The 25,456-nt window shown below is 49.8% G+C and overlaps 1 protein-coding gene across 1 annotated transcript in view; it reads right to left on the bottom strand.

Moving 5' to 3' along the window:
- Window positions 1–1,875: 1,875 nt before the first annotated feature.
- The window catches only part of SCARA3 (scavenger receptor class A member 3), a 38,541-nt gene continuing 14,960 nt past the window's right edge, over window positions 1,876–25,456 (bottom strand). Inside the window, exons 2-6 of the mRNA XM_025393233.1 lie at window positions 24,585–24,683; window positions 22,757–22,876; window positions 17,229–17,327; window positions 15,203–16,246; window positions 1,876–3,971 (exon numbers count right to left, since the gene is read on the bottom strand). Of these exons, the coding sequence (XP_025249018.1) occupies window positions 3,520–3,971; window positions 15,203–16,246; window positions 17,229–17,327; window positions 22,757–22,876; window positions 24,585–24,683 (1,814 nt within the window). The 3' untranslated portion in view covers window positions 1,876–3,519. The remainder of the gene's footprint in view (window positions 3,972–15,202; window positions 16,247–17,228; window positions 17,328–22,756; window positions 22,877–24,584; window positions 24,684–25,456) is intronic.

Raw genomic sequence — 25,456 nt, 5'->3', positions numbered from 1 at the left:
ACCACCCACAAGTCAAGGCTTGCCAGCCCAGCCTAGCCCAGCCCTGCTGGAAAGTTCGCTGTGGTCAGACCATGTTTTTCAGCTCTCTGCTCTCCTCTCCCGTGGCTCTGTTTTGACAGGTGTATCCAGGGCTGGCGCAGCAGAAGTTGTCAGTTCAGCCCTGGCTAGGGACGAGTTGGAGGGAGGGCAGAAGGCTTGCCCAGCCCCTTGTCCTGCCTGGGTTGGAGAGGTAGTGAGGTCGCCGGGGTGAAATGAGTGAGCCGGCCTGGGGTTTTTAGAGGCACTCAAAGGACATGGGCCAGGTCTGTGGTTTCCAAAAAGCCCCTGCTCTCCTTAGAAGGAGCCCAGGCAGCCTGGCGCGGTGGCTCACTCCTGTAATCCCAGTACTTTAGGAGGCCAAGGTGGGTGGATCATGAGGTCAAGAGATCAAGACCATCCTGGCCAACATGGTGAAACCCTGTCTCTACTAAAAACACAAAAATTAGCTGGGCATAGTGGCACATGCCTGTAGTCTCAGCTACTCAGGAGGCTGAGGCAGGAGAATCGCTTGAACCCAGGAGGCAGAGAGCCAAGATCACGCCACTGCACTCCAGCCTGATGACACAACAAGACTCCATCTCAAAAAAAAAAAAAAAAAAAAAGGAGGCCCAGGAGTGACTTCAGGGCTTTGCAAGTCTGGTGGGAATTAAAATCATCCCAATGGTGAAGGCTCGGCTTCTAATCTGGGGACTGAAATTCTACTGGCTGTTACCACTCAATGTGGGTTCAGACTTCACTGGGGCAGGAACACTTCCCAAGAAATATGTGGTAAGAGGCCTCCTGAGGACCCTCACCAATAGGAAAGTAGCCTGAGAACTGGATCTACCACTAGCCAGAGACACCAGACCAGAGTTCCAGCCCCAGATGTGCAGCAAACCCCTCCAACTGCTCTCAGTCCTTGGTTTGTCCCATGAGAAGTAAGACTTGAGCTTCAGACCCCCCCGTCCCCGATCCCTCCCAGCTCTCACAGTTCAGGGAGTGTGAAATGAGACATGCAGGGGCTGGTGTGCTGGCCACTCACCTGCAGAGGAGCACAGAGCACACCCACTGTGGCCCAGGAGGCTCTTCACCCATATAATAAGGACCACCGTGACAATGGCTGACGTTTATGGTGTGTTGAATATGGTCAGGTGCTGCGGACATCTCAGGTGTCAGTAGGGAGGAGGGACCTCATGCTACACACTACAGAGGAAGCGGTGAGGTCCATGTGAGGCAGCCATGTTTGGCCCCATCCTCACTCCCATGCCCTTTTGCTCACTTCCTCAACTAAGCACCAACCCACCAAAAAAAAAAAAAAAAACAAACAAATCCAAAAACAAAAAACAGGGCCCCAGGCTTGCACTAGGTCACATCTATTTTGCCAGTAAGTGAAGCTGCTGTGCCGACTCACAGAAGATCCGGCTGTCCTCTTCCGTAATCCGCAGACCCTGCCAAGCCAGGCCCCTTGGGGCAGGTCTGGCCTGGTCTCTGCCTCCTTTCCTGTTCTATCTCCTTGTCTTGGAGACAAAAGCCAGAAGCAGGAGGTGTCACTCACATGTCCAGGCCTGCCCTGTTTTCTAATCTTGTTTTAGCCAAAGAGCTCCAGGGCCAAGCTGCAAGATGCACGGGGCTTACCATTTCCTGCTCTGTTCCTGCTCTCTCCAGGTAATTCCCTCAGATGCTCTTGGTCCTTGGCCAAACTCAGTGTTTCGAAAATGAGGTTAGACCCAACTCCACAGTGAGATCGAATTTCTGGGGGACCCTTGTCACTGGTTCTCCTTCAGAGGCTCACCTGGAGTGCAGCCCTGAAGGCATCATGCCCCCAAGTCAGGCAGAAAGGACTCAAAGACACCTCACTCCTGGAAATAGCTGTTTACTGAGTCAGTAATACTATGCAGCATGGTATTACATATGTGGACAGGAGAGTTACATGGCCATGGGGTGTGTGGTGCAAACCAGTTGCACATCCAGGACAGTCAGGAAGGTGCAGAAAGGCTTTGGGCAGGGAAGGGCTGTTCTCTGGGTCTGTGTTGGGAAGGAGAAACTCTATGCCCTCACCCTGGGTGGGACAGGGGGTCTGAGTCTGTTTGAACATAAAGGCAAAGCAGCTTTAGAGCAAGTGTAGCCAACAGGAGACCTCCACCCTGCGGGGTGACTTCCCAGCGCCCCTCTCTGCCAGTGTGTGCAGGAAGTTGGTGGGTGCCAAGGAGTGATGACACGGGGGGCCTCTGTGGGTGTCCAGGCCCTTCCCACTCCTAGCCCAGCTGGCTGCCCATGAAAAGAGGGCTCGGGCCATTGTGGGTCCTGGTGGGACAATGTCGGCACACAGCTGTGATCAGGAGAGCTGGGTGCGGGAGGTGAGAGCTGCCCTGTTGCAAGGGGTTGGCCCTTCTGCAGCTTGTTCCTCCCCACCACTCCAGCAGAACTCCCTTGGGGAATGGGGCAGGCCAGCCTCAGAGAGAGCAAGGGAGGCAGCTGTGCAGAGAGAACCTTCTGGCCTGCCTCTGTCTCCCATCTCCACTCAGGCCCAGTGTTTCAGGGCCTACAGAGTGCCCCCGTACAGATGAAACTCCTGCTTGGATTCCTTCCGGGCTGCTCCTGAAGGGCAGAGGCAAGGATGAATTGAGGAATTTTCTGGACATGTAAAGAAATAAATGTTGAACTTCTCAGGGGGCGCTGTGTGCAAGGCCAGAGAATGTCGGCCTCGTGGCCCCACTGTGCTGTGACAGACAGGGACAGCTCCCAGGTATGCTGTTCCCTTGCTTGTGGGGAGGGTCTGGGGTTGCCGGGTCCACCTTGCCTCTGGAGTTTTGGCAGTAACGCCCACCCGCAAAGGTTTCCTTGGGGCTTTTTAACCCCGGGGAGCCCTGGGAAACTGCTGGTCAGCATGGGTGCCCAGAGACAGATGTGAGATCTTCCTCCCGAGGTAGCTGCCTCCCTGGCAGGCTCAGTCACAGGAGAGGGGGGTCTTCCTCTGCCCTCTCCTCCTGCCCAGCCAGGGAAACCCAGTTGGCCCACCTGGCCAGCAGAAAAATCTGTGTATGTGCATGTGTATATGTGTGTTTGTGCGCGCGCATGTGTGTGTGTGCATGTGTGCCTGTACACATATGTGTGCATGTGTGCCTGCATGTGTACCGTGCACGTGTGTTTATGTGTGCATGTGTGTATGCATGTGTATACGTGCATGCGTGTGTGCCTGGATGTTCTGCATGTGTGCGTGTGCATGCATGTGTATGTGTGTATGTGTGCATGCATGTGTGTATGTGTGCATGTGTGTGTGTGCATGCGTTTTTGTGCATGTGTGCATGCATGTGTGAGTAGGGGCTGCTTTCCTATGGTACAGTTACTAAGGGGGAGCCCAAAGCTGCAGGGTCAGCCCTGGGGAACCCCCTCGTTGGAATCAGAGGACCACAACTGTCTGTAGGTGAGCCTTTCTGGGGCCTGGATCTGCTCTGTGCCCCTCCGGCATTCTGTGTGACAGTGTCTCCACCCCAGCCCTCCTCAGTAGAAGCTCTGGCTTCCTGGTGGGCCTGGAGGCCCGGGGAGACCAGGGGGACCCTGGATCCCTGGTTCACCCTTAGGCCCCATGGCTCCCCGCTGGCCTGGTGACCCTGTCTTCCCTGCGATGCCCGGTTTTCCCTGAGGCCCTGAGGGCCCTGGAGACCCTGGGGGCCCTTCTGGCCCTGGGGGCCCTATGTCCCCTTTTGGGCCTGGCTGTCCTCTTGGCCCTCCTGTTCCAAAGCTGCCCTTTGAGCCTTTGAGGCCTGGGAACCCTCGAGGGCCAACAGGGCCCCTCTCTCCCACAGGCCCGGCTTCTCCAGGTTGCCCCTGAGGACCCTGGGATCCCGGGGGGCCCAAGCTGCCAGGGTCTCCTTTCGGGCCTCTGCCGCCAACAGGCCCTTTCACGCCCATATCTCCTTTGAGTCCTCTTGGTCCTGGAGGGCCGGGGGCACCTGAGGTTGGAGAGAAGATGGGAGAGGTCAGTCTTTGAGGGGCTCCCCACCCAAGGCTCGCCCACGAGCAGAGCGGGCACGGCGACAGCCTGAGGGCTGGACAAGCCCAGCAGACACTCATTTCTCACTGCAAGGCTTGCCGATAGCTCCACACACACAATAAGGTTAGGGACCGAGGGGCTGGTCAGCTTTAAAAAGGGGCCAATGTTGTCCAGGATTGCCTGTCCTGCTCTGAGGCCGGTCTGACCTCCTTCTCATGCATGGTCTTTGACCACTGTATTCACCCCTACCCCACCCCCATGACTTCTCAGACATTTGGGAACAGGGTTGGAGTCAGGTCACATGGAGGAGAAAACCAAGAAAGTGCGGCATGAGAAACAGGTGTGTCCCAGTGTGAGTAAGCAGGCACAGTGACAGCCCAGAAAAAGGTGAGTACCTCCAGGAAGCCCACCCTGATCACCCAGCCTCTTCACTGAGCTCTTAAGGCTACTACGTTGTGAGTCTTTTCATTGACACATAGAAAGAGAAGTCACCGCACAGTGAAAGCGAACACTGGATACTATCTGGCGGGCCCTGCTAGACTGTGCAGCCCCAGGAAGATGGCAGGAGCCACGGCTCACATCCCAGCCCTGGACACAGAGAGCCTGGCATGCAGTCAGGAAAACTCAGTATGTGCTTGAAGAGGGTGATTCACCAAGCAGCCGTGGACCCTCCTTCGAGCCTGGCTCTGCATGAGAGCCTGTGGGAGATGCCAAGATGAAGATACGGCCCTTCCTTAAAAAGCCCTGTCTAGCGCCCAGGACAGGGGTCTGATGACCTCACGTCCTTCTGGCTGTGTGGGTCTGAGAGTCTCCACCCCTCATAGCTGTGCCAACCCTGAGGACACAAGGCAGAAAGTGGGCCTCTCGGGGGAAGGGATTCTGCATGCTGGGAGCTGGGAGCCCTCCATTGCCGTATCCAATTCTGTGGCACAGGCCCCTTCATCCTGGCTGATGCTACCTGAGCCCTCTGCTGTGCCCCTCTCTGTTTTCTTCCCAGAGTGTTTCTAAGTGGAGCAGAGTCAGTGAATACGTCCTCTATTATGACCTAAACTGGAAACCAAAGCCCAGACAGAGCCAGCCCCACCAGAGCCAATAAAAACCTTCCAGTCAGTTCCCTGACACCACCTGCCCTTGCCCACTTCCCGCCATGGGGATGTGGCCCTGCATGGCTCATGTGGCCTGCCAGCAGCAAGGCTGAGATTCCATTGTTGAGTTAGCCAATGATGAAGGGTGACCAGCAGCAGTGGCAGCAGCCTGGCCTCAGAGAAGCCGGGAGGCAGGAGCTGCCCTTGGCCTGCAGGAGCTCCTGGCAGCTTGGCAGCCAGAGTGCCACGGGCCCAGGCTGACGCCTGCACAGGAGCCACCTCCCCACCCTGGCAGGACCTGCAGGGAACCAGCAGAGCCATAGCGTCTGTCTTCACCCTACCTCTGCTCCTGGCGCCTGGGCCAGCTGCGGTTTGGAAAAGCAGAGAGCCATACAGAGGCGGAGAGGCCTCCCGAAGATGTCGGTGGTGTGGCAACACTGGCAACACTGTCCTGTTCCAAAACTCAGATTTCATCCACAAGATCGTGCGCTCACTCAGCTTCCAAGGGCCCTGCAGCTCCGTGACCCTTTCTCCTGCCACTCCCTCCTCCCTGTCGGGGTGGGCACTTGCCTCCTTCCTCTGCCCCGACTCCTCCTGGGCTCACTTCTCCCCCAGGGCTGGTCCCCTGCTCCCTGGTACTCCACTCTCTCCACTCTCACCTTCTGGGTGGACAAGTTCACAATCCCCATCTCCAGCCTTGGCTCAGGAAAAGCCTGAGAAGACTTGTTGGGACAAGGACACCCTGCCCTGCACCCACACACAGCTGGGGCCCCCTCACCTTCTTCCAGAACTCCATTCCTTTCTATGCCATCATCTTTGGTGGACAACCTCGCCTCCCTGGTCCCTAAGAACACAGCAGCCAGCTGTGAGGATTTCTTCCTTTTTCAGAGACAGGGTCTTGCTCTGTTGTGGCTGGAATGCAGTGGCATAATCACAGCTCACTGCACCCTTGAACTCCTGGGCCCAAATGATCCTCCAACAGGCACCTGCCACCAGGCCAACTGATTTTTTTATTTTTTTGGGGGAGATGGGGTTTCACTATGTTGCCCAGGCTGGTCTCGAACTCCTGGGCTCAAGTGATTCTTCTGCCTTGGCCTCCCAAAGTTTTGGGATTGCAGGCATGAGCCATCCCAGCTGGCCAATATCTGTGATTTCTAAGGGATTCTATGCCAGCAGCAAAGGAGAAAAAACACTCCCTCCTCCCCAGCAGCCCCCTCCAGCTCCTCTTTCCTGGGAAGCTCTGGGGAGTCTTTCCCTAGGTGTGGAGGCCCAAGCGTCCACATGCTGCTGGTGGATGTCTGTGCAGAAGCCTCAGTCATATCATTCCCTTCATTGCCCAGGAGCTGCAGCCTAGCGTGAGTGGAGGGAGGATGCAGGGAGAAGGGTTCCCTCCCTCTCTATATCCACCCCTAAGCCACAGCTGCTGCTGCTGACGCCATCTCTGAGAACCCAGATGGGGGTGGGAGGTGTTCCAGGCAGTGGCTGTGAGAAGATAGAGTGGACGATGTTATTGGGGGCCTGTCTACATCTTGTGGGCCTCCGCGTGGGCTACTGACAGGTGCCTGTGGTGCCGACAGAAGCCTCCCTCGCCGCCTGTGTCACGGCTGGCAGACGGAGCTGCTCGGTGCTGGTGTGCCGTAGTCAGCCCTGCTCACTCTCTGCCTGCTCCGTGCCTTCTCGAATCTCCCACAGGGTGGAGAAGGGAGGGACATGAGAGCACTGACATTTGCCAACTTCGTCAACGGAGTGTCTGCTATGTCCCAGGCAGGAGGCTGTTGCTCCGTTTTACAGATGACAGGGCAGGTGCAGCAGTTGGCCACGTGCTGAAGACCACAGCGCTGGGATCAGGATTCTAGTCCAGGCCCGAAAGGCTCTGAGACCCAAGCTCCTTCCCCCATGCTGCTACCTTGGCTCCTGTGTCACTCCCAGCACTGCCGGGGCCTCCAGGCCTGGGTGCTGCCTGGAGGAGGGAGAGGCTGCAATCCTAGGCACTGCCTGGAGGAGGAGGACCCCAGAGCCTTTTTCTAAAGAGTGCTTCGGGGTCCCCACTGACTGAAAAGGGGACTCAGAAGGCTGCCTTCCTTAGGTGAGCAGGGCCCCACCTGCCCTCCAGGCCAGCCATGAGTCATGCAGGCAGAGGACTGACAGCAGGCGTGACCTGGTCTGGCTAGGGAGGAAGTCAACAACTGTAGTTTAGTAGTTAGTGTGGGGGCAAGGAATGTGGCCAGAGACTGACCAAGGACCCTCCAGGCCGGGGTGCCACTGATCTTGCCAGTAACAAGGCAGGGGTGAGGGGCAGAGGAGAGAAGGGCTAGAGGAGGGCTAGTGGCTGCTCTGAGCTGAGGGAAGGCACTTCAGGCCACCAGGGAAGACGGGCAGCAGTGGCTGAGGTGCGTGGGAAGGAGAGGGACCGGCGCACCCTGGAGTCCGGTGGAGGGGGGCGGCCATGATTACTCAGGAAGCCACAGACTGTAATCAGGCTCTCCAGGCTCATTAGGGTCCAGCCACAGCTGACCTCACGTCTGGGACCATGGAGTGGCTGGCTCTGTGGTCTGCGCTTGGGATAGGGAGGAGGGGGTGGGGTGAGCAGAGTGCCCAGTGTCTTGGGGCATCAGCACTGCCCACCCATGGGAGGGGCAGTGCATGGCCCAGGAGGAACCCACAGTACATCTTATGGTCAGAGGCAACTGGCCGGCTTACAAGGACAGAAGAAAATAAAACAAAGGGGTGCCTCTGGAGGGCTTGGCCTGGTGCTGTGGGAGGCACATTGGCATGGACATCGGGTGCCCAGTGTTTGAGTCCCAGCTCTCATATTAGCAAAGCGGGTGGCTTGGGCTCAGGCTCCCCTATGCTTCATGAGAATATTGGCCTGGCTCAGGGACTCTCAAACCTGCTTGTTGCCAACTGAGGGCTGTTAAAAACATGCCCATGGGCTTCTACTTCAGCTTACGATGGACTAGTTTATGACAGATTCAACCTCCCACGGAGAACAAACAGAGCGGTTAGAGAAAGACCAAAACATCCTTCTGGAGGCTTTGGAGGGATACCAAGGGCCAAGGTCCCGGAGAAGAGAGGCCTCGTTGAAGTCAGCCTGACATCTTTTCCTCTCCAGGCATTTGTGGATTTGTGATTGGTTTGGGCAGAGAGGCTTAGAAACCAACAAAAGGCTGCAGCTATTAGGCTGAGAAGCTGAGTGGAGTTTTCAGCAGCATCACAGCGCTGAGAGAACAAAAACTGGGTCAGGGCCACCAAACCCTCTTCATTGTCACCTCCGCAGGTTGCTCCTTGGGCCTGAACAGCAGAATGATGTGACAGTCTGCTTTTTCCTCCTTCACATGTAAACTCCTGAACACTTCAGTGTGGAAGAAGGATGGAGGGTGGTGCTTATAGAACACATTTGCAGATTGAATCCCTTTGTATCTTGCCCATCTTGGGCTTCTACCTTTTGTTCACACTTTCACTTATTTGTTCACTGAGCAAACATTTCTTGTACTTTCCAAGAGCCAAGCACTCTGCTGGGTCCTCGATGAGTAACACAAGGAGCCTAGGTCTCTAAGCAATTTATCATCATAATAATCCTTTATGCAGGGCACCCTTTCATATTTTACAGGAACTTGTTCACACCCATTGTGAACACTGATCCTCACAATTACCCTATGGGATACAGGCAGGAAAGGCATTAATATTTCTATTTGCAGATGAAGAAACTGAGTTCAAAGTGTGGCTGGGTGTGATGGCTCATGCCTGTAATCCCAGCACTTTGGGAGGCCAAAGGTGGGAGGATTGCTTAAGCCCAAGAGTTTGAGACCAGTCTAGGCAACAAAATGAGACCGTGTCTCTACAAAAAAAAGAAAGAAAGTAGCCAAAAGCCCCGCCCCAGGTCATTTAGCTAATAAGTTATGATGGTTTTAGTCTACAATTCCCAAATGATAGTCCTAGCACGGACACTGTCTAGCACAGACACTGAAATTACCCTACAGAGTAGGAGGAGATAAATATTTTATGAGAGGCACAAACACTATGAAAGCACCACAGTCTTTCTATTGAGTAAATGGGGGCTTAGAATTAATTAGAGCTGGAATCTCAGAGATCAGCTGGTCTTACCCCTTCATTTACAAAAGAATGAAGCAGAGCCCTGGAGGGATGAAGCGATTCTGCCTAAAGATCCAGAGCACATCAGAAGCCAGGCTTCTTGCCTGTGCAGTCTCAGAGTTCCAACTCTTCCATCAGGACCTAGCACCTTCCACACAGCTCCCGCCACTGCAATCCCTCCCTTTATTCCAGATAGCCACTCAACTCCGGCCCACTGGAGACCTCATTGCCAGCTCCTGTGTCCCAGCCTGTCTGTGCCTGTCTCTGGATGAATGAATGAGTGACCAGGTCCCCAGAGAAAGAGACGTGCATTGTGTCCCTGAAATTTGCTTTCAGATGTGAGAGATTTTACATGTGGTGACTTTAACAACCAGAGAGGGGCTGGCCAATAGACACAATTCAAACAAATGTGCAGACGTTGAACCAAGACTCAGGTATAGCTCAAACAGATGCCCCGTTTTGCTCTCCACGCATGACTAGGACTCCTAGTCATGGAACTCCACGCATGAAAACTCCATGCATGACTAGTACAGCAGCAAATGTAAACTTCCAAGAGTACCATTGGTTACACATAGAAAGGTTCCCCTGTCAATACTTTTGGTGCCATCTCCCTCTTCCCCACTCCCTGCCCAACACCCTATAGCTTAGCAGGACCTGAGCAGAAATGTCTTGTTGGCATCTACAAACTCATGCTCTGGGCATCTCCTTTCCTGGATGGGCACTGGATTGTGTACATTTCAGAGCATTGGGGAGCGGTCAGGATTTTAAATCAGAGTGACCCTGTGCTTATTCCTTTAAACTCCCTACCCTATCCTCAGATTACTTTTCTATAAATAGAGTCACCAACATCTGCCTTGTTTACCATGCAAGAGTTGTCGTGAGGCTGAAATAAAACAAAGTTTGTAAATGGGCATTGTAATCAGGAAAGCTTTAAATTGCCTTTGTTCTTAGGTTGAACTCAATGAAACCACACATCTTGAACCATAAGAACTATTTACTAATGCCCTTCCCTGGAACATTGTGCCCTAGAGGTCATGCACATACATATTTTAGGTGAAATACTCTGGGAAGATTTCTGTTACCATGTCAGGGGACAGGAAATAAATTTGATGAGAATTCGAGAGCCTTCCATCTCAGTGAAATTTCCAGAGGTTGGGTGGTATAGGTATGTGGAGACAGATATCCCTTCTAAGGTGAAGGATGAGTTGTTGCATCAGGCCCCTCCTAAAACTAAAAAGAAGGCACAATGCCTAATGGGCTGATTTGGACTTTGGAGGTAACATATTCATCATTGGAGTGTGTATTTCTACTCATTTGCCAAGTGACCTGAAAAGCTTCTTGTTTGAGTGGGGCCCAGAACAGGGGAAGGCTCTGCCACAGGTCCAGGCTGCCATGCAAGCTGCTTTGCTGCCTGGGCCATAGGACCCAGCAGATCCAGTGGTGCTTGAGGAGTCAGTGGCAGATAAGGATGCTGTGTGGAGCCCTTGGCAGTCCCCTGTAGGTGAATCAAAGCACTATCCCTTAGGATTTTGAAACAGCCCTCCCATTCTCCACAGATAACCACTCTCCTTTTCAGAAACAGCTCTTGACCTTCTACTCGGCCTTGGTGGAGACTAAACACTTAACCATGGGCCACCAAGTGACCAGTGGTCTGAGTCACCAATCATAAACTGGGTAGTAGCTGATCCACTAATTCATAAAGTTGGGTGTGCAGAGCAATACTCTATCATCGAATGGAAGTGGTATATACATGTGATCTGGCCTGAGCAGGCCCTGAAGGCACACGTAAGTTACATAAAGAAGTGGCCCAAATGCCCTGAGGTCCCGCTCCTGCTATCCTATCTTCTCTCTCCCAGCCTGCACCTGTGGCCTCATGGGGAGTTCTATATAATCAGTTGGTGGAGGAAGAGAAGATTCAGGCCTGATTTACAGATGGTTCTGCAGGATATGTAGGTACCACCTGAAAATGGACAACTGCAGCCCTGCAGCCCCTTCCTGAGACATCCCTGAAGGAGAGTGGGAAAGGGAAAGCCTCCCAGTGGGTAGATCTTTGGGCTGTGAACCTGATTGTTCATTTTACTTGGAAGGAGAAATGGTCAGATGTGTGACTATGTACTGATCCATGGGCTGCGGCCAATTGTTTGGCTGGATGGTCAGGGATGTGGAAGGAACACGATTGAAAAACTGGTGACAAGAAGATTTACGGAAGAGGTCTGTGGACGGGCCTCTCCGAAGAGGCAAAAATACTGAAGCTATTTGCATCCTACGTGAATCCTCACCAAAGGGTGACCCCAGCAGGAGAGGATTTAATAATCGGGTGGATAGCATGACCTATTCTGTGGATACCAGTCAGCCTCCTTCTCCACCACCACTGTCATTGCCCAGTGGGCTCATGAACAAAGTGTGCATGGTGGCAGGGATGGAGGTTATCCATGGGCTTAGCAACATGGACTTCCACTCACCAAGGCTGACCCAGCTACAGCCACTGCTAATGCCCACTCTGCTGCAGCAGAAACCAACACTGAGTCTCTGACATGGCACCATTCCCCAGGGTAATCTGCCAGTTACCTGGTGTCAGGTTGATTACACTGGATCATTTCCATCATGGAAAGGACAATATTTTTACCAGAAGAGACGCTTGCCCTGGATATAGATTTGCCTTCCCTGTACACAATGCTTCTGTCAAAACTACCCTCCGTAGACTCACAGAATGCCTTATCCACAGTCACAGTATTCACACAGCATTGCTCCTGACTGAGGAGCTCACTTCACAGCAGACAAAGTGTGGCAATGTGGCATGGAATGCACTGGTCTTATCATGTTCCCACCATCCTGAGGCAGCTGGCTTGATAAAACAGTGGAATGGCCTTTTGAAGACTCAGTTACAGCACCAGCTAGGTGGCAGTACCTTGCGGGGCTTAGGAATGGTTCTCCAGGAGGCTGTATATGCTCTCAATCAGCATCCAATACGTAGTGGTGTTTCTCCCAAAGTCAGACTCACAGGTCCAGAAATCAAGGTGAGTTAATGGCAGTGGCACTCTTATTCTCATACTGGTGACCCACCAGAAAATTTTTGCTTCCTGTTCCTATGATCTTATGTCCTGCTGAGACAGAGATCTAGTTCCAAACGGAGGAATGCTGCCACCAGGAGACACAAGCATGATTCCATTGAACAGGAAGTTAAGACTGCCACCTGGCCACTTTGGGCTCCACATGCCTCTGAATCAACAAGCAAAATAGAGAGTTTCTGTGCTGGTGTGGGTGACTGGATCCTGACTGCCAAGGGGAAATTGGACTACTACTCCATGATGGAAGTAAGGAAGGGGATGTCTGGAATACAGGAGATCCCATGGGGTGTCCCACAGTATTACCAAGCCCTGTGATTAAGGTCAATGGAATATTCAACAATCCCACCCAGGTAGAAATACTATAGCCCAGACCCTTCAGGGGAGAAGGTTTAGATCACCCCAGCAAGTAAAGAGCCAGGACCAGATGAGGGGCTTGCTGAAGACAAAGGGAATACAGAATGGGGAATAGAAGAAGGTGGTGATGAATACCAGCTACAACCATACGACCAATGACAGCAACAAGGACTGTCATGGTTATGGTACGTCCTCCTTATATTTTATTTTATTTCTCCATTCAGACATTCTGAATGTAATCAATCCTCCTTATGTTTTTAATGAATATATCTCTGTGTGTGTGTATAGCCAACAATTTTGTTTTCTGTCTTCTCTTATTCCCTTATTGTGTAAAATAACATGTATCTACTTTATAGCATAGTTAAATGTTGTTAACTTTACATCATATTATTTAAGTTACAGGGTATAAGCAAAAGAATAAAATTCACTCAAGGACTTTAACTCCTCTTCAGGGAAAAGTGTGTGTGTGTGTTTGGTTGTACACAGGAGAGTTGTATCACATTAGGTGGAATTATGACCTTACTGTTGTCTTTATTTGGAGATTAAGTGTGGTTTAAGGAGATGTGTACAGGTGCCAAGTTGACAAGGGGTGGGCTTGTGATGGTTAATTTTATGTGTCACTTTGACTAGGTCAGATACTTGGTCAAATATAATTCTGGAGCCTTCCTTGTGAGGGTGCTTTAGGATAAGATTAACATTTAAATAGGTAGCCTGCGTCAAGCAGATTGCCCTCCCTCGTGTAGGCGGGCTCATCTAATCAGTTGAAGGCCTGAATAGAACAAAGAGCTGAGCCTCCCCCAAGTAAGAGGGAATTCTTCCTACCCGATGGTCTTCAAATTGGAACATCAGCTCTGCAGATTTTGGACTTGCCAGCCTTTCTAATTACAGGAGCCATTTCCTTATAATATCCATCTATCCGTCTATCTCTACCATTTATCTATCTATCTATCTATCTATCTATCTATCTATCTATCTATCTATCTGTCTGTCTGTCTGTCTGTCTGTCTGTCTGTCTGTCTGTCTGTCTATCTATCTATCTATCTATCTACCTACCTATCTATCTATATCTATCATCTACCTAACTCATCTCTATCTATCATCTCTATTTCTATCACCTCTCTCTCTCTCTCTCCTATTGATTCTGTTTCTCTGGATGGATCTATCTATCTATCTATCTATCTATCTATCTATCTATCTATCTATCTTCTATCTCTATATGCTATTGATTACTTCTCTGGATCTATCTATCTTCTATCTATCTATCTATCTATCTATCTATCTATCTATCTATCTATCATCTATCTCTATATGCTATTGATTACTTCTCTGGATCTATCTATCATCTATCTATCTATCTATCTATCTATCTATCTATCTATCTATCTCATGTCTATCTCTTTATCTCTATCCTATCTATCTATCTATCTATCTATCTCTGTCATATCTGTCTATCATCTATCTCTATACACTATCGATTCTGTTTCTCTGGATCAATCAATCAATCAATCTATGTATCTATCCATCTATCTATACACTATTGATTCTGTTTCTCTGGATCGATCTATCTATCTATCTATCTATCTATCTATCTATCTATCTCTATCATATCTATCATCTATCTCTATACACTATTGATTCTGTTTCTCTGGATCAATCAATCTATATATCTATCCATCTATCTATACACTATTGATTCTGTTTCTCTGGATCTATCTATCTATCTATCTATCTATCTATCTATCTATCTCTATACACTATTGATTCTTTTCTCTGGATCTATCTATCTATCATCTCTATACACTATTGATTCTGTTTCTCTGGGTCTATCTCTCTCTCTCTCCCTACACTATTGATTCTGTTTCTGTGGATCTCTCTCTCTCTGTCTCTCATACACTATTGAATCTGTTTCTGTGGATCTCTCTGTCTCTCTCTCTCTTTCTCTCTCATACACTATTGATTCTGTTTCTCTGGAGAACCTTGATAAAATACGGAAGACATGAGGCAGATGAGAGTAGAAGAGTGTGTCAGAGTGACAGCCTCCCGGGCAGAGGGTTGGGTGGTTGGGAGCATTAATGAGGGGGTGGGAAGGGAGAAAAAAAGAGGAGACAGTTTTCAAAACACAAGATCTGCTTATTTCTCTATTAGGACATGGTTAAACAAATCTAAATATAAAAGTCCAGATTTGTGTAATAGGCAAAGTTAGAAGCCATAATACCTTTACAAAAGAGGTTTGCAAGGATGTTCTTTTCCTTTTTTTTCCTTTTCTCTCTTTTTTTTTTTTTTTTTCTGACAAGGACTCACTCTGTCTCCCAGGCTGCACTGGTGCAATCATAGCTCACTGTAGCCTTGACCTCCTGGGCTCAAGTGATCCTTCTGCCTCAGCTTCCCAAGCAGCTAGGAGTATAGGTACACACCACCATGCCTGGCTAATGCAAGGACATTTCTTAAAGCTGCCTATTGCTCTAGGCATTTGCTATAGGATTGTGTTAGCCCACTAGTACTTTGCCTAAAACCAGGTACTTCTGTGTCCAGCAAGATCACCAAGCCTCAGTGGAAGCTTTGTAGCAGCCCTACCTGGACCCAGCTCTTACCTCGTAGGATGGTGACGTTGCGAAGGATTTCTCCATGCTGCGTGTCGACCGCCTTCATCTCCTCCACGATCATGGAGAGGTTCCGGACGTTGAGGTCCAGCCGGGCACTGAGCAGGCTGAAGCGCTCCCGGAGCAGGTCTGTGGTGCCCAGCATGATGGAGACAGACTTGTTCAGGTAGTAGAGCTCCTCGGCATGGGTGTGGAAGCCCAGCGTGCAGGAGAGCCGCACGTCATCCAGGTACTTGAGCATGCTGTGCACGTGGCTGTCAGTGGCATTGATGTTGGTGAAGATGGTGCCAATTTCAATCTCGTGAGAAGCCATGCGTCCTTCCAGAGACTCAAACCTCTCCACGGTGCGGTTCTGGGCATAGTGGGTGTGGTACTGAAGATCATGCATGTTCTCCTCATGGTCATCCAGGAAGGACGAGATGTTATCCAGCTGCAGCTGCAAGCCCATGACCTGGAGTACCAGGTCATGCATGCTCTCAGAGTTCTGGCTGATGCGCTGTGAGGAGGCCCCCAAGGTGGCCTGGATGTTCTTGACTGCCTCTCCGGTCTTGGTGGAGGTGGTACGCAGGCCACTGAAGAGCCGGGTGTAGTTCTGCCAGTCGGTGACAATCTTCTGGAGGGTCAGGGTCTCCTCATCCGTCTTCCGCTGGATCCCATGGATCCACTCGGAAGTCTGCCCCACGGTGAAGTTGATCTGGTGCATTGCAGCCTTGACATCGTAGCACTCCTGGGTGAGGTCCTTCAGAGAGAGGTCCAGGCCAGCTGTGGTGGCCTGCCAGCCTCTCACCTGGGCCAGGAAGAGCCCCAGAGACTGGTTAACCTGGTGGATGGAGAAGGAGCAACTGCCCATCTCCTGGGAGATCTGCCTGCTGGTGGTGGAGAGTACCTCCTGGGCCTGCAAGGTCTGGTCCAGCTGCACCTCCTGAGCCAGAAGCAGCTTCTGAATTCCCTCCAGCTCCTCCTGCAGTTTTCGGATCTCTGGCCCCAGCTGCCCAACTTCATGGCAGAAAGAGCAGTTGTTCAGGGCTTTCGGATCTTTAGGGGAAAGGGACAATAGTTTGAGTTGCTGAAGGGCCATGGTACGACGCTTCCTCTTTAAATTAAATATTTCAGAGCATAAGGAATTGGTAAGTAGCTTCCCAAACCTGCTTCCTTCCTGAAGTCCTGTTACGAATCCCTTCTTGGAAAAGCCTTGCCACCTCTATGGAATCTCATGTTTACCAACTATCTTGACTCTGATCTGAAATGTAGCATTTAGGACATTTTCTCCTTCTCACCACCAAATTCTCAAGAACATATCTTCTTCATTTTTCTTAGGTGACCAGGAACTTCCCATTTAAACTTGATTTAAAAATTTCTCCCAATATTTGTATATCTGTTATCTTATTCAATCCTCTTACAATAATAAATTTGCAGAGAAGGTGGCACAGGGATTTTTGACTTGTGACTCAAGAGGAACGAGGCACAGAGAAGTGGCTTGGCAAATAGCCACGTATATTGGTGCCAGACCAGAATCTTCTGTTTGAGTCAGAGAAGAATACCCCTGTAAACCCTTCTATCATTGCTCCTTCTGTCTCATTCTCTCTTAGATTGTTCCAGATTAAAGCAGGAGATAAACAACATCAAGAATTGTGGCATGACCTAAGCAAATTAATGGAAGAACAGAAAACCAAAGACCACATGCTCTCGCTTATAAGCGGGAGCAAGATTGAATATATGTAGACCCTGGGCGTGGTGGCTCACACCTCTAATCCCAGCACTTTGGGAGGCCGAGGAGGGCAGATCACGAGGTCAGGAGATCGAGACCATCCTGGCTAACATGGTGAAACCCCGTCTCTACTAAAAATACATCCAGGGGATGGAGAACCAGCTAGGGAGGGAGCAGGGAGCCGGGGATGTCCTCTGTGCCTAGAAGGCTGATGAAGGTTGCTTGGTGCTGGGGCACTGTGGTATGGGGAGGGTACCCTTGCCCTACCTTGATGATCACTGCATCACAGTCATCAGTCCATCTACTTACCCAGGCCCTGGAGATTTTTCTGCATTAACACAAGTTTCTTGTCATAAATAGACTGGGTCAAGGAGATGTCTTCGGAGAGAGAGTCCACTTTTCTAAAAACTGTAGGGAAAACAGATGAGAAGCTGGGGCAGGGTCTAGGCTCAGAGAAACAGCAGTCATTCCTTGAGAAGGCATGTTTATCAGCCCCTCTGCAACCAAAACCTTTCACCCTTCTCCTCTCAGGCTTCTTCGTGGTGGTTAGGGAAGATACTTCTTATGGCCAGAGTTTGCCACAAGGCCCTGTAGAAACATAATCACTCACCCCACACCCCACATTTTAGAAATAGGACCTGATCATAGAATGGAACAGGGGAAATTCAGAAAAAAATATTTTTAAAAAAATTATTCTTATTCCTACCACCCAAAGATTGCTACCATCAGTGTCTTCATGTATTTCTTCTAGTTTTGTTTACATTGATAACCATTCTTCAGCTACACAGATATATGCAGTGTTCTCCCCTTACCTACAGGGGATACATTCCAAGACCCCCAGTGGATGCCCGAAACCTCAGAGTATGGAACCCTATATATACTATGTGTTTTCCTATACATACATACCTCAGATAAAGTTTAATTTATATATTAGGCCTAATAAGAGATTAACAACAGCTAATAATAAAATAGAACTATTAGAACGATATGCTATAATAAAAGTTATGTAAATACGGTCTCTGTGTCTCTGAGAATATCTTATTGTACCGTACTCACCCTTGTTCTTATGCTGACATGAGATGACACCATGCCTATGTGAAGAGATGCAGTGAGGTGAATGACATAGGCATCGTGACTTAGTGCTGGGCTACTACTGACCTTGACCGTATGTCAGAAGGGGGATCATCAAGCCGTGATGTGGCCGATTGACCTTGGGTAAGTGAAACTGCAGATAAGCAGGGACTGTTGTACTTTCTTAGGCAACAAAAGCAAAACTGGGATGCTCTGAACATCTCATCTGCTTTCTTTGATGTTGCTTTATCGGTATCATGTCACGGATATTTTTCCATACAGGGTTAAATCACTTTAACATCATTACTTTTGGTATCTGCATGGCACTCTATATAAATAATACAGCAATTATGTATGAATCCCCTACTGTTGGGGACACTTAAAGTACCTCCTCTTCTGAGCTCATAAATAAAACTTGATATATAAATATAAGTAACGCTTAATTCTAGAAATAATCCTTATATATGATGGTTGTGTGTATATGATAATTCTCTTGGGATAAATTGCTTAAAGTAGAATTATGGGACCCAAGGGTATTAACATTTTTGAAGTCCTTAATACAAGCTGCCAAACTGCTGCCCAGAAAAGGTTATACCAATTTATAGCCCACGGGCAGCCTTGCACTCTACTAAGGGGGCCATGTTGGCCAGTGGTTAGAGCACATCTTGGCAGTAGCAGGACGCCTGGCTTTTTCCAGTGGGTGCCTGAATGGGCCTGGTAGTGAGGAAGGGCATGGGTTGTTCTGAGGTTCAGCAAGATGTTTCCCACAGATCCTCTTAAGATCAAGTACAAGGGGAAAGAATTAGCACCACCAAGGGCACTGGGTAACACAGCTTCTAGTCCTAGTTTACATCACAATTTGTCGGGTGACTTTGGTCAAGTCAGTTACCCTTTCCTGAGCTCAATTCAATCACACGTAAAACAAAAATGTGGAGCTTGATGACGCTGAGGCTCTCATCAGCGCCAAAATTCTATGCTTTCAAATTATTTGGAATCTCCAGGTTCCAGTTAATACTGTACATCTCAGAGCTGTCAGGAGATTTACTTAATTAGTAACAGCGACACGTTGAGAGAGTTTGGGAATAAGCACATGCTGTTACATGAGACAAGCACTTTACAGTTTACAATAGTTATTATTCCATTTGAGCCTCCCTACAATTAAGATTTCATGCATAGATGAACAAAGATACAGAGAGATTGGGTGACTTTGATTCCTATTCCTATGCTTCATTAAGTCTACTTCCAAGCCAACAGCCAAGGCTCACTCCACTCCATGTAATTCATTCACCTGTTCATTTCTTTTTTCTTTTTGTTTTTTGTGAGACGGAGTCTTGCTCTGTCACCCAGGCTGGAGTGCAGTGGTGTGAAAAGGGCTCACTGCAGCCTCAATCGCCTGGGCTCAAGTGATCATCCCAGCCCAGCCTCCTAAGTGGTCGGGACTACCGGCATATGCCACCATGCCCAGTCAATTTTCAATTTTTTTTAAATTGAAATGAGTGGGGTCTCACTGTGTTGCTCAGGCTGGCCTTGAAATCCTGAGCTCAAGTGATCCTCCCACCTTGGCCTCCCAAGGTGCTGGGGTTACAGACATGAGCCACTGCACCTGGCCTTGCTTATTTCTTCATTGTGCATTTCACGCTTAATAATTATAAATTTCTTTGTAAGCCATTTTACTTACTTTCTAGACATGATTTTTCTTCATCCTTATAAAATTATATTTATAATGCAGACAATATGGCAAATAGTACTTATGTATCACTTATAAATAAATAGGTATATTTTGGAGGTGTGACTCTATCAAATTTTTCTTTTCCAACATTTAATTTAAAAATTTCTCAAACAATAGAAGGACTTGTACAGTGAAGACCTATGTGCCTATCACCTAGATTCTACAAGTAGCATGTTTCTGTATTTATTTTATATTCATCCATCTCTTTCACCCATTCATCAATCCATGTAAATTTTTGGATGCATTTCAAATGAATTTTTTACTGATGGGATGCACGGTCAAGAAAGTTTAGAGATCAGTGATCTAAACCAGGGGATGGCAAATTACGGCCTGCAGGTGAAATCCAGCCCAATGCCTGATTTACAGGAGTAGCCACCCCTATTCATTTACAGACTGCTTGTGGCTGCTTTTGCTCTGCAATGAGTCTGGTTGTGACAAAGATCGTATGTAACCTGAAAAGCCTAAAATATTTACTATGTAGCCTTTTACAGAAAAATATGGCCATAATCAGCTCTAGATTATAAACTCCATGAAGGCAGGGTCTGTGTTTTACTAAGCAGTATACTGCCTAGTATAGAATATAGTTCTTGGCCCCCTGTATGCTCTTGATTTAAAAAAAAAAATACTTGATTAAAATGAACAGAGTTGGTTTATAATGTCTGCTGACTGATTTTCCCAACCCTCTGGACTTTGATCACAATCCTGGTTGTAAAGCATTGACCAGTCTATTCACACACTCACACACACACCACACACACACACACACATGCTTTACCCATCTATAGTCATTCTTTCAACAGATATTATTGGGCACCTGCCATTTAGGCCAGGATGGTGCCAACACTGATCTAGGGACTTGGGATACTCAAGCTGGAGGCAAAAACAAAAAAGGAAACCCAAAGTTCTCCCATGGTTCACAAACACGCACTCCTCACCCCGGTTCTTCTGATCCTCTGTCCAGTCACTCTGGATCTTGGGGCAAATCCTGTCCCCTCCCCAGGACTGTTCCCTCCCTCGAGGAGTAGGGCCAGCCTCCCGCTCCAGCCTGCCAGGCTGACTCATGGACGTTATGCATGTAACAGTGTTTCACATTCTGTCGTCCTCTCGGGAACTCTTTAGTGCCTACGCTCTTCTCTGGGCCTGATCCTATGGTTCTTGGAGCTTTGATAATGGCTCCAGGTCCCTTGGGTGCTGTGAGCTGAGGCCCTAAAAGGGGTGGCCAGAAATCTTGACAAGTTCTCTGACAGCAAGTTTGCGGCCTCTCATAGGCAGACCGTGGCTCCTTCCCTCCTGTGGCCTGGGATTTTGGCCACTTTCTGAAAGGCCAAACCCTGCGAATTGATTTAGCAGAGACAGGTGGTGAGGGGATTGGGAAGTTCTGAAACCCTTGGTCCTTGAATCTAGCTGTACATTGGAACCCTCGAGGGGATTTATAAATGACTAAGGCCTGGGTCCTACCCAGAGATTTTGATTTAATTCATCTGGAGTGAGGGGGGGGGTACTCTGGCACTAGTATTTTTAAATGCTTTCCAAGGGATTCCAATATCCCCTGACAAGAGGGAAGAACCACGCCTCTTGATGGTGAAATGTAATTGACGCAACTCAGTGTTCCCAGTGCCTGGCACAGAGCAGGTGCTCGGCTTGTGTTGGATTAATTAATGCCTTTGGATTACTGGAAGACGACTTGTGTCTATTCAAATCATTAGTATGCTGGCCTCTTGCCTTCAAGCTAAGAAGGCTGGTAACTGAATATCTCCAGCCAGGGCCAGGATGAGGCGCCTCTCCTTAGGGATGTGCTCAGGCTCAGGGTCTGCATGAGAGCAGCGGGCGCCCCCTCGGAGCCTTGACTGCCTCTCCCTACTCCCGGCCTTGTTTCTAAAATCTAGTAGATTGGAACAAACAAACCTACTAGAGCCTGGATTTTCAAAGTTTGAAGCTAAGTGTGGAATGGGATTGCACTTCTAGCACTCTTAGTGAAATGGGATTACAAACACCAAATTTGTTGTAATCAGTTTACCACAATCTGTCAGCATCTGGAAGGCAGAAGTGACCTACCTCTGGCTGTGTGCTGTGACCTAGGTCAACTACTACAAACCCTAATGTGTATGAGAAGAATCAAACCTCAGATCCCCGGGTCTTACCTGCAGGACCCCCCAGATTCCTTGGTCTCAGCAGGTCTGGCTGAGGGAGACCCAGGAATTTGCATTTTAACAAATACTGGAGGTGAAATTGCTGCAGGTAGGCATCCAGCCTCTTTGAGAAACACTCACACAGACCATGGAAGGGGGCTTAGAAGTCACTCAATCCAGTGATCTCAATCCTGGGTGAACAACGGAACCATCAGGAGAGTTGAAAGATACCGAATTAATTCCACGATTGGGGTGGGGCCCAGACATCGATATTCCTTTTTTTTTTTTTTTTTTTTTTTTTTTTTGACACGGAGTCTCGCTCTGTCGCCCGGGCTGGAGTGCAGTGGCCAGATCTCAGCTCATTGCAAGCTCCGCCTCCCGGGTTTACCCCATTCTCCTGCCTCAGCCTCCTGAGTAGCTGGGACTACAGGCGCCCACCACCTCGCCCGGCTAGTTTTTTGTATTTTTTAGTAGAGACGGGGTTTCACCGTGTTAGCCAGGATGGTCTCGATCTCCTGACCTCGTGATCCGCCCGTCTCGGCCTCCCAGAGTGCTGGGATTACAGGCGTGAGCCACCGCGCCCGGCCTACATCGATATTCTTTAAAGCTCCAAGGTGGCTGTAACATGGAGCTGAAACTGAGAAGCACTGACCTGGTTGTATCATCTCATTACACCAAGGGGACAGCAGGGGTCCCCGGAGGCGGGTGCCTTCCTCAAGGCCACAGAGCTCATCAGTTGTCAGTGTCTGCAGTTTGGATTAGGCATAGAGATCCCCTAGCCAGGAAGATGCTGGCTCTGGGCCCTGGGATACAGATATCAAGTGTTTGTCTTTGCAGGGGAGCTTTTGGTGCCGGATCCCTGACCAGACACCCCACTACAGCCCGGGGTGGGCAAGCCCTGGACTCACCCAGAGAGGCCAAAACAGCCACAGCCACCAGGAGCAGAGCCAGGAAGAGGTAAAGAATCCTCACTGATGTGTGCAAAGACAGGTTCTTCTGGCAGCGGCTGCAGCGGGGCCCTGGCCGACCTGTAGGGCATACAAGGAGACAATGGCTTAGGCCAGTGGCCCAGGCCGGAGCTGAAGGGTCAGTTCCATATTCCTGCTCTGGCCTGTCTCATCACATTTAAACCAGGCTCAGAAGGGGAGCTGTTCTCGACCCTCATTCTCTACCTGTCCTACCACCTTTCTCTAGGTGCTGGCGCTTTCTGGAATGCAGGAGACGGAGTCAGGACTTCAAAGAACAGCTCCCATCACTACCATCATCTCTCTCCATGGCATCTTCATTTGGCCCATGGGGAGGGGCAACACCTCTTCCCTCTCCATTGGTCCTACTGATGACCCACAAGATGAGCAGCCAGCCTGAGACCCCACTGAGTGACCAACTTGTCTGGGCTTGCCCAGGATCTTCTGCGTTTTAGCACTGAAAATCTCCTGTCACGGGAGCTCCTCAGCATGGTGCAAATCATCCTGGTTTGCTAAGATTGTCTAGGTTTTAAAACTGAGTCTTCAGGGTGCAATGGCTCATGCCTGTAATCCCAGCACTTTAGGAGGCTGAGACAGGGGGATCACTTGAGCCCAGGAGTTTGAGGCCAGCCTGGGCAACATAACAAGATCCCATCTCTATTTTAAAAAAAGAAAAAAGAAAATGGAAAGCCCCAAACCCTGGGAATCCCCTCAGTCTCTGGCAAACCAGAATGTTGGTTACCAGTCCCCAAACTTTTCAGGGAACCAGAAGTTCTACTGGAAACCAAACAAATAGTCACAGTCCACCAGTGGAGTTACTGGTATGGAGGAAGGAGCGAGCCAGATGTTCCTGAATATGCAGGCAGGCGGCCATCACCCAGTGGGAATGCAGTGATGGCCCAGCTGCAAATTCCTAAGGTGAATTCAACTGTAGCCACACATTCTGAGTACTAGGATGCTTAAAAATCCTGATGCCCAGATCCCACTCCAGGCCAAACAAATAGGAATTTCCAAGGGTTGGTCTCATGCATCCACGGGTGACTGTAATGAAGAGCTAAGGTTGAGAACAACTGCTCTAACCTGCACCAAAGCACTGACGGGCCCCACTCCAAACAGCGGTTCAGGTAGCATGGGACACAATGAAGGAGACAACTCTGGGCTAGCTAGAAGATGGGCCCCAGGGACAGAGTATGTAGCTCTGGGAGATGGCAGACATCCCTGATGGGTCTCAGGAAGAGCCCAGGAGACAGGTGGCACTTGTGCGAAGCTTTGATTTCAGGCCAAGCGCAGTGGCTCACACCTGGAAACCCAGCAATTTGGGAGGCTGAGACAGGCGGATCACTTGAGACCAGGAGTTTGAGACCAGTCTGGGCAACATAGCAAGACCGCTGTATCTACAAAAAATAAAAAAATTCATCCAGGCATGGTGGCGTGCGCCTATAGTCACAGCTATTTGGGAGGCTGAGATGGGAGGAACACTTGAGCCCAGGAATTTGAGGCTGCAGTGATCTATGGTTGTACCACTCATACCAGCCTGGGCGACACAGCAAAACCATGTCTTTAAGAAAAAAAAATTCTAAACTCCTTTGACTTCACTGGTACTGCACGCCCAGGGCCATGAACTCTGCCCTTTAACCATCCAGGAAGCAGTGCAGAAAGGACACCCAGGCTTTTGAAACCACCTAAAGAGACACGTCTCTCACTGGCTTGGGGATGGAGACAGGGATCTCTCAGCCCGGAGTGGAGATCAGGGGCAGCCCAGAGTCCTTACCCTTCTGGGTGCACGGGAAGCTCGGCATGTCCTCGTCATCACCCACCAGGTCCTCTTCCGTAACGCACAAGGCATCTCCGTCGCCGCCGGCTGACCTCACTATAACGGAACCAGTGCCGTGAGATCCAGAGCCATCCCAGCCCTCTCCAGCAGCCCCTTTTATTTACCAGTCCCCACATCCCGTGCCCACCTCTACCCCTGAGCCAGCTCACTGAGCTCCAGGTGGCCTGATGTAAGCTGCAAAAAGATGTAGGAATCAGGTGGCTGAGGAGCTGGGATGTCCTGCCCCTCTGGATAAGGAGAGCTCCCCATTTCCCAAACGCTGGGAAAGACACATGGGCCAGCCCAGCGCCTGCTCTCTCTACAGCTTGTTGAAACCCCTGGAGGTGGAGTAAGGAGAAATAAGAGCTGGCTGCTTGCTACGGCTTAGTGTCCTTCTATTCCCCAACACTTGGTCACCGAAGCAGAATTCCTCTTCTCCAGGACAAGGCTGAATCTGGCTCCAGCATAGTCTCCACCAAGACTCTGCCTCCAGTATAGCTGGAAGGCTGTGAAGAGGAGGAGGCCAGAGGGAGGAGGCAGTCAGAGGGAGGAGGAGACAGGATGGGCGCAGATCCCTGCCTCGCACAATCTCACCCAGGACCCACCAAGTGTCAAGGGGCCTTGGGCGGAGCAGGTCTCCTGTCAGAGGCTGATTTGGTGCTTATTTCCTGGGACAATATGGTCCCTAACTAAGACCTAAATGATGTATCCCTCACTCAGAAGATTCCTCTAGTTCCCCAGACACCCTTCACCTCCCACTCCTTGTAAGTAAAACCTGGCCTTTTCCTTCCTTCCTTCCTTCCTTCCTTCCTTCCTTCCTTCCTTCCTTC

The sequence above is a fragment of the Theropithecus gelada genome, chromosome 8, assembly GCF_003255815.1.
Source record: "Theropithecus gelada isolate Dixy chromosome 8, Tgel_1.0, whole genome shotgun sequence".
Taxonomy (NCBI): domain Eukaryota; kingdom Metazoa; phylum Chordata; class Mammalia; order Primates; family Cercopithecidae; genus Theropithecus; species Theropithecus gelada.
This window is presented reverse-complemented; position numbering and strand designations above follow the sequence as displayed.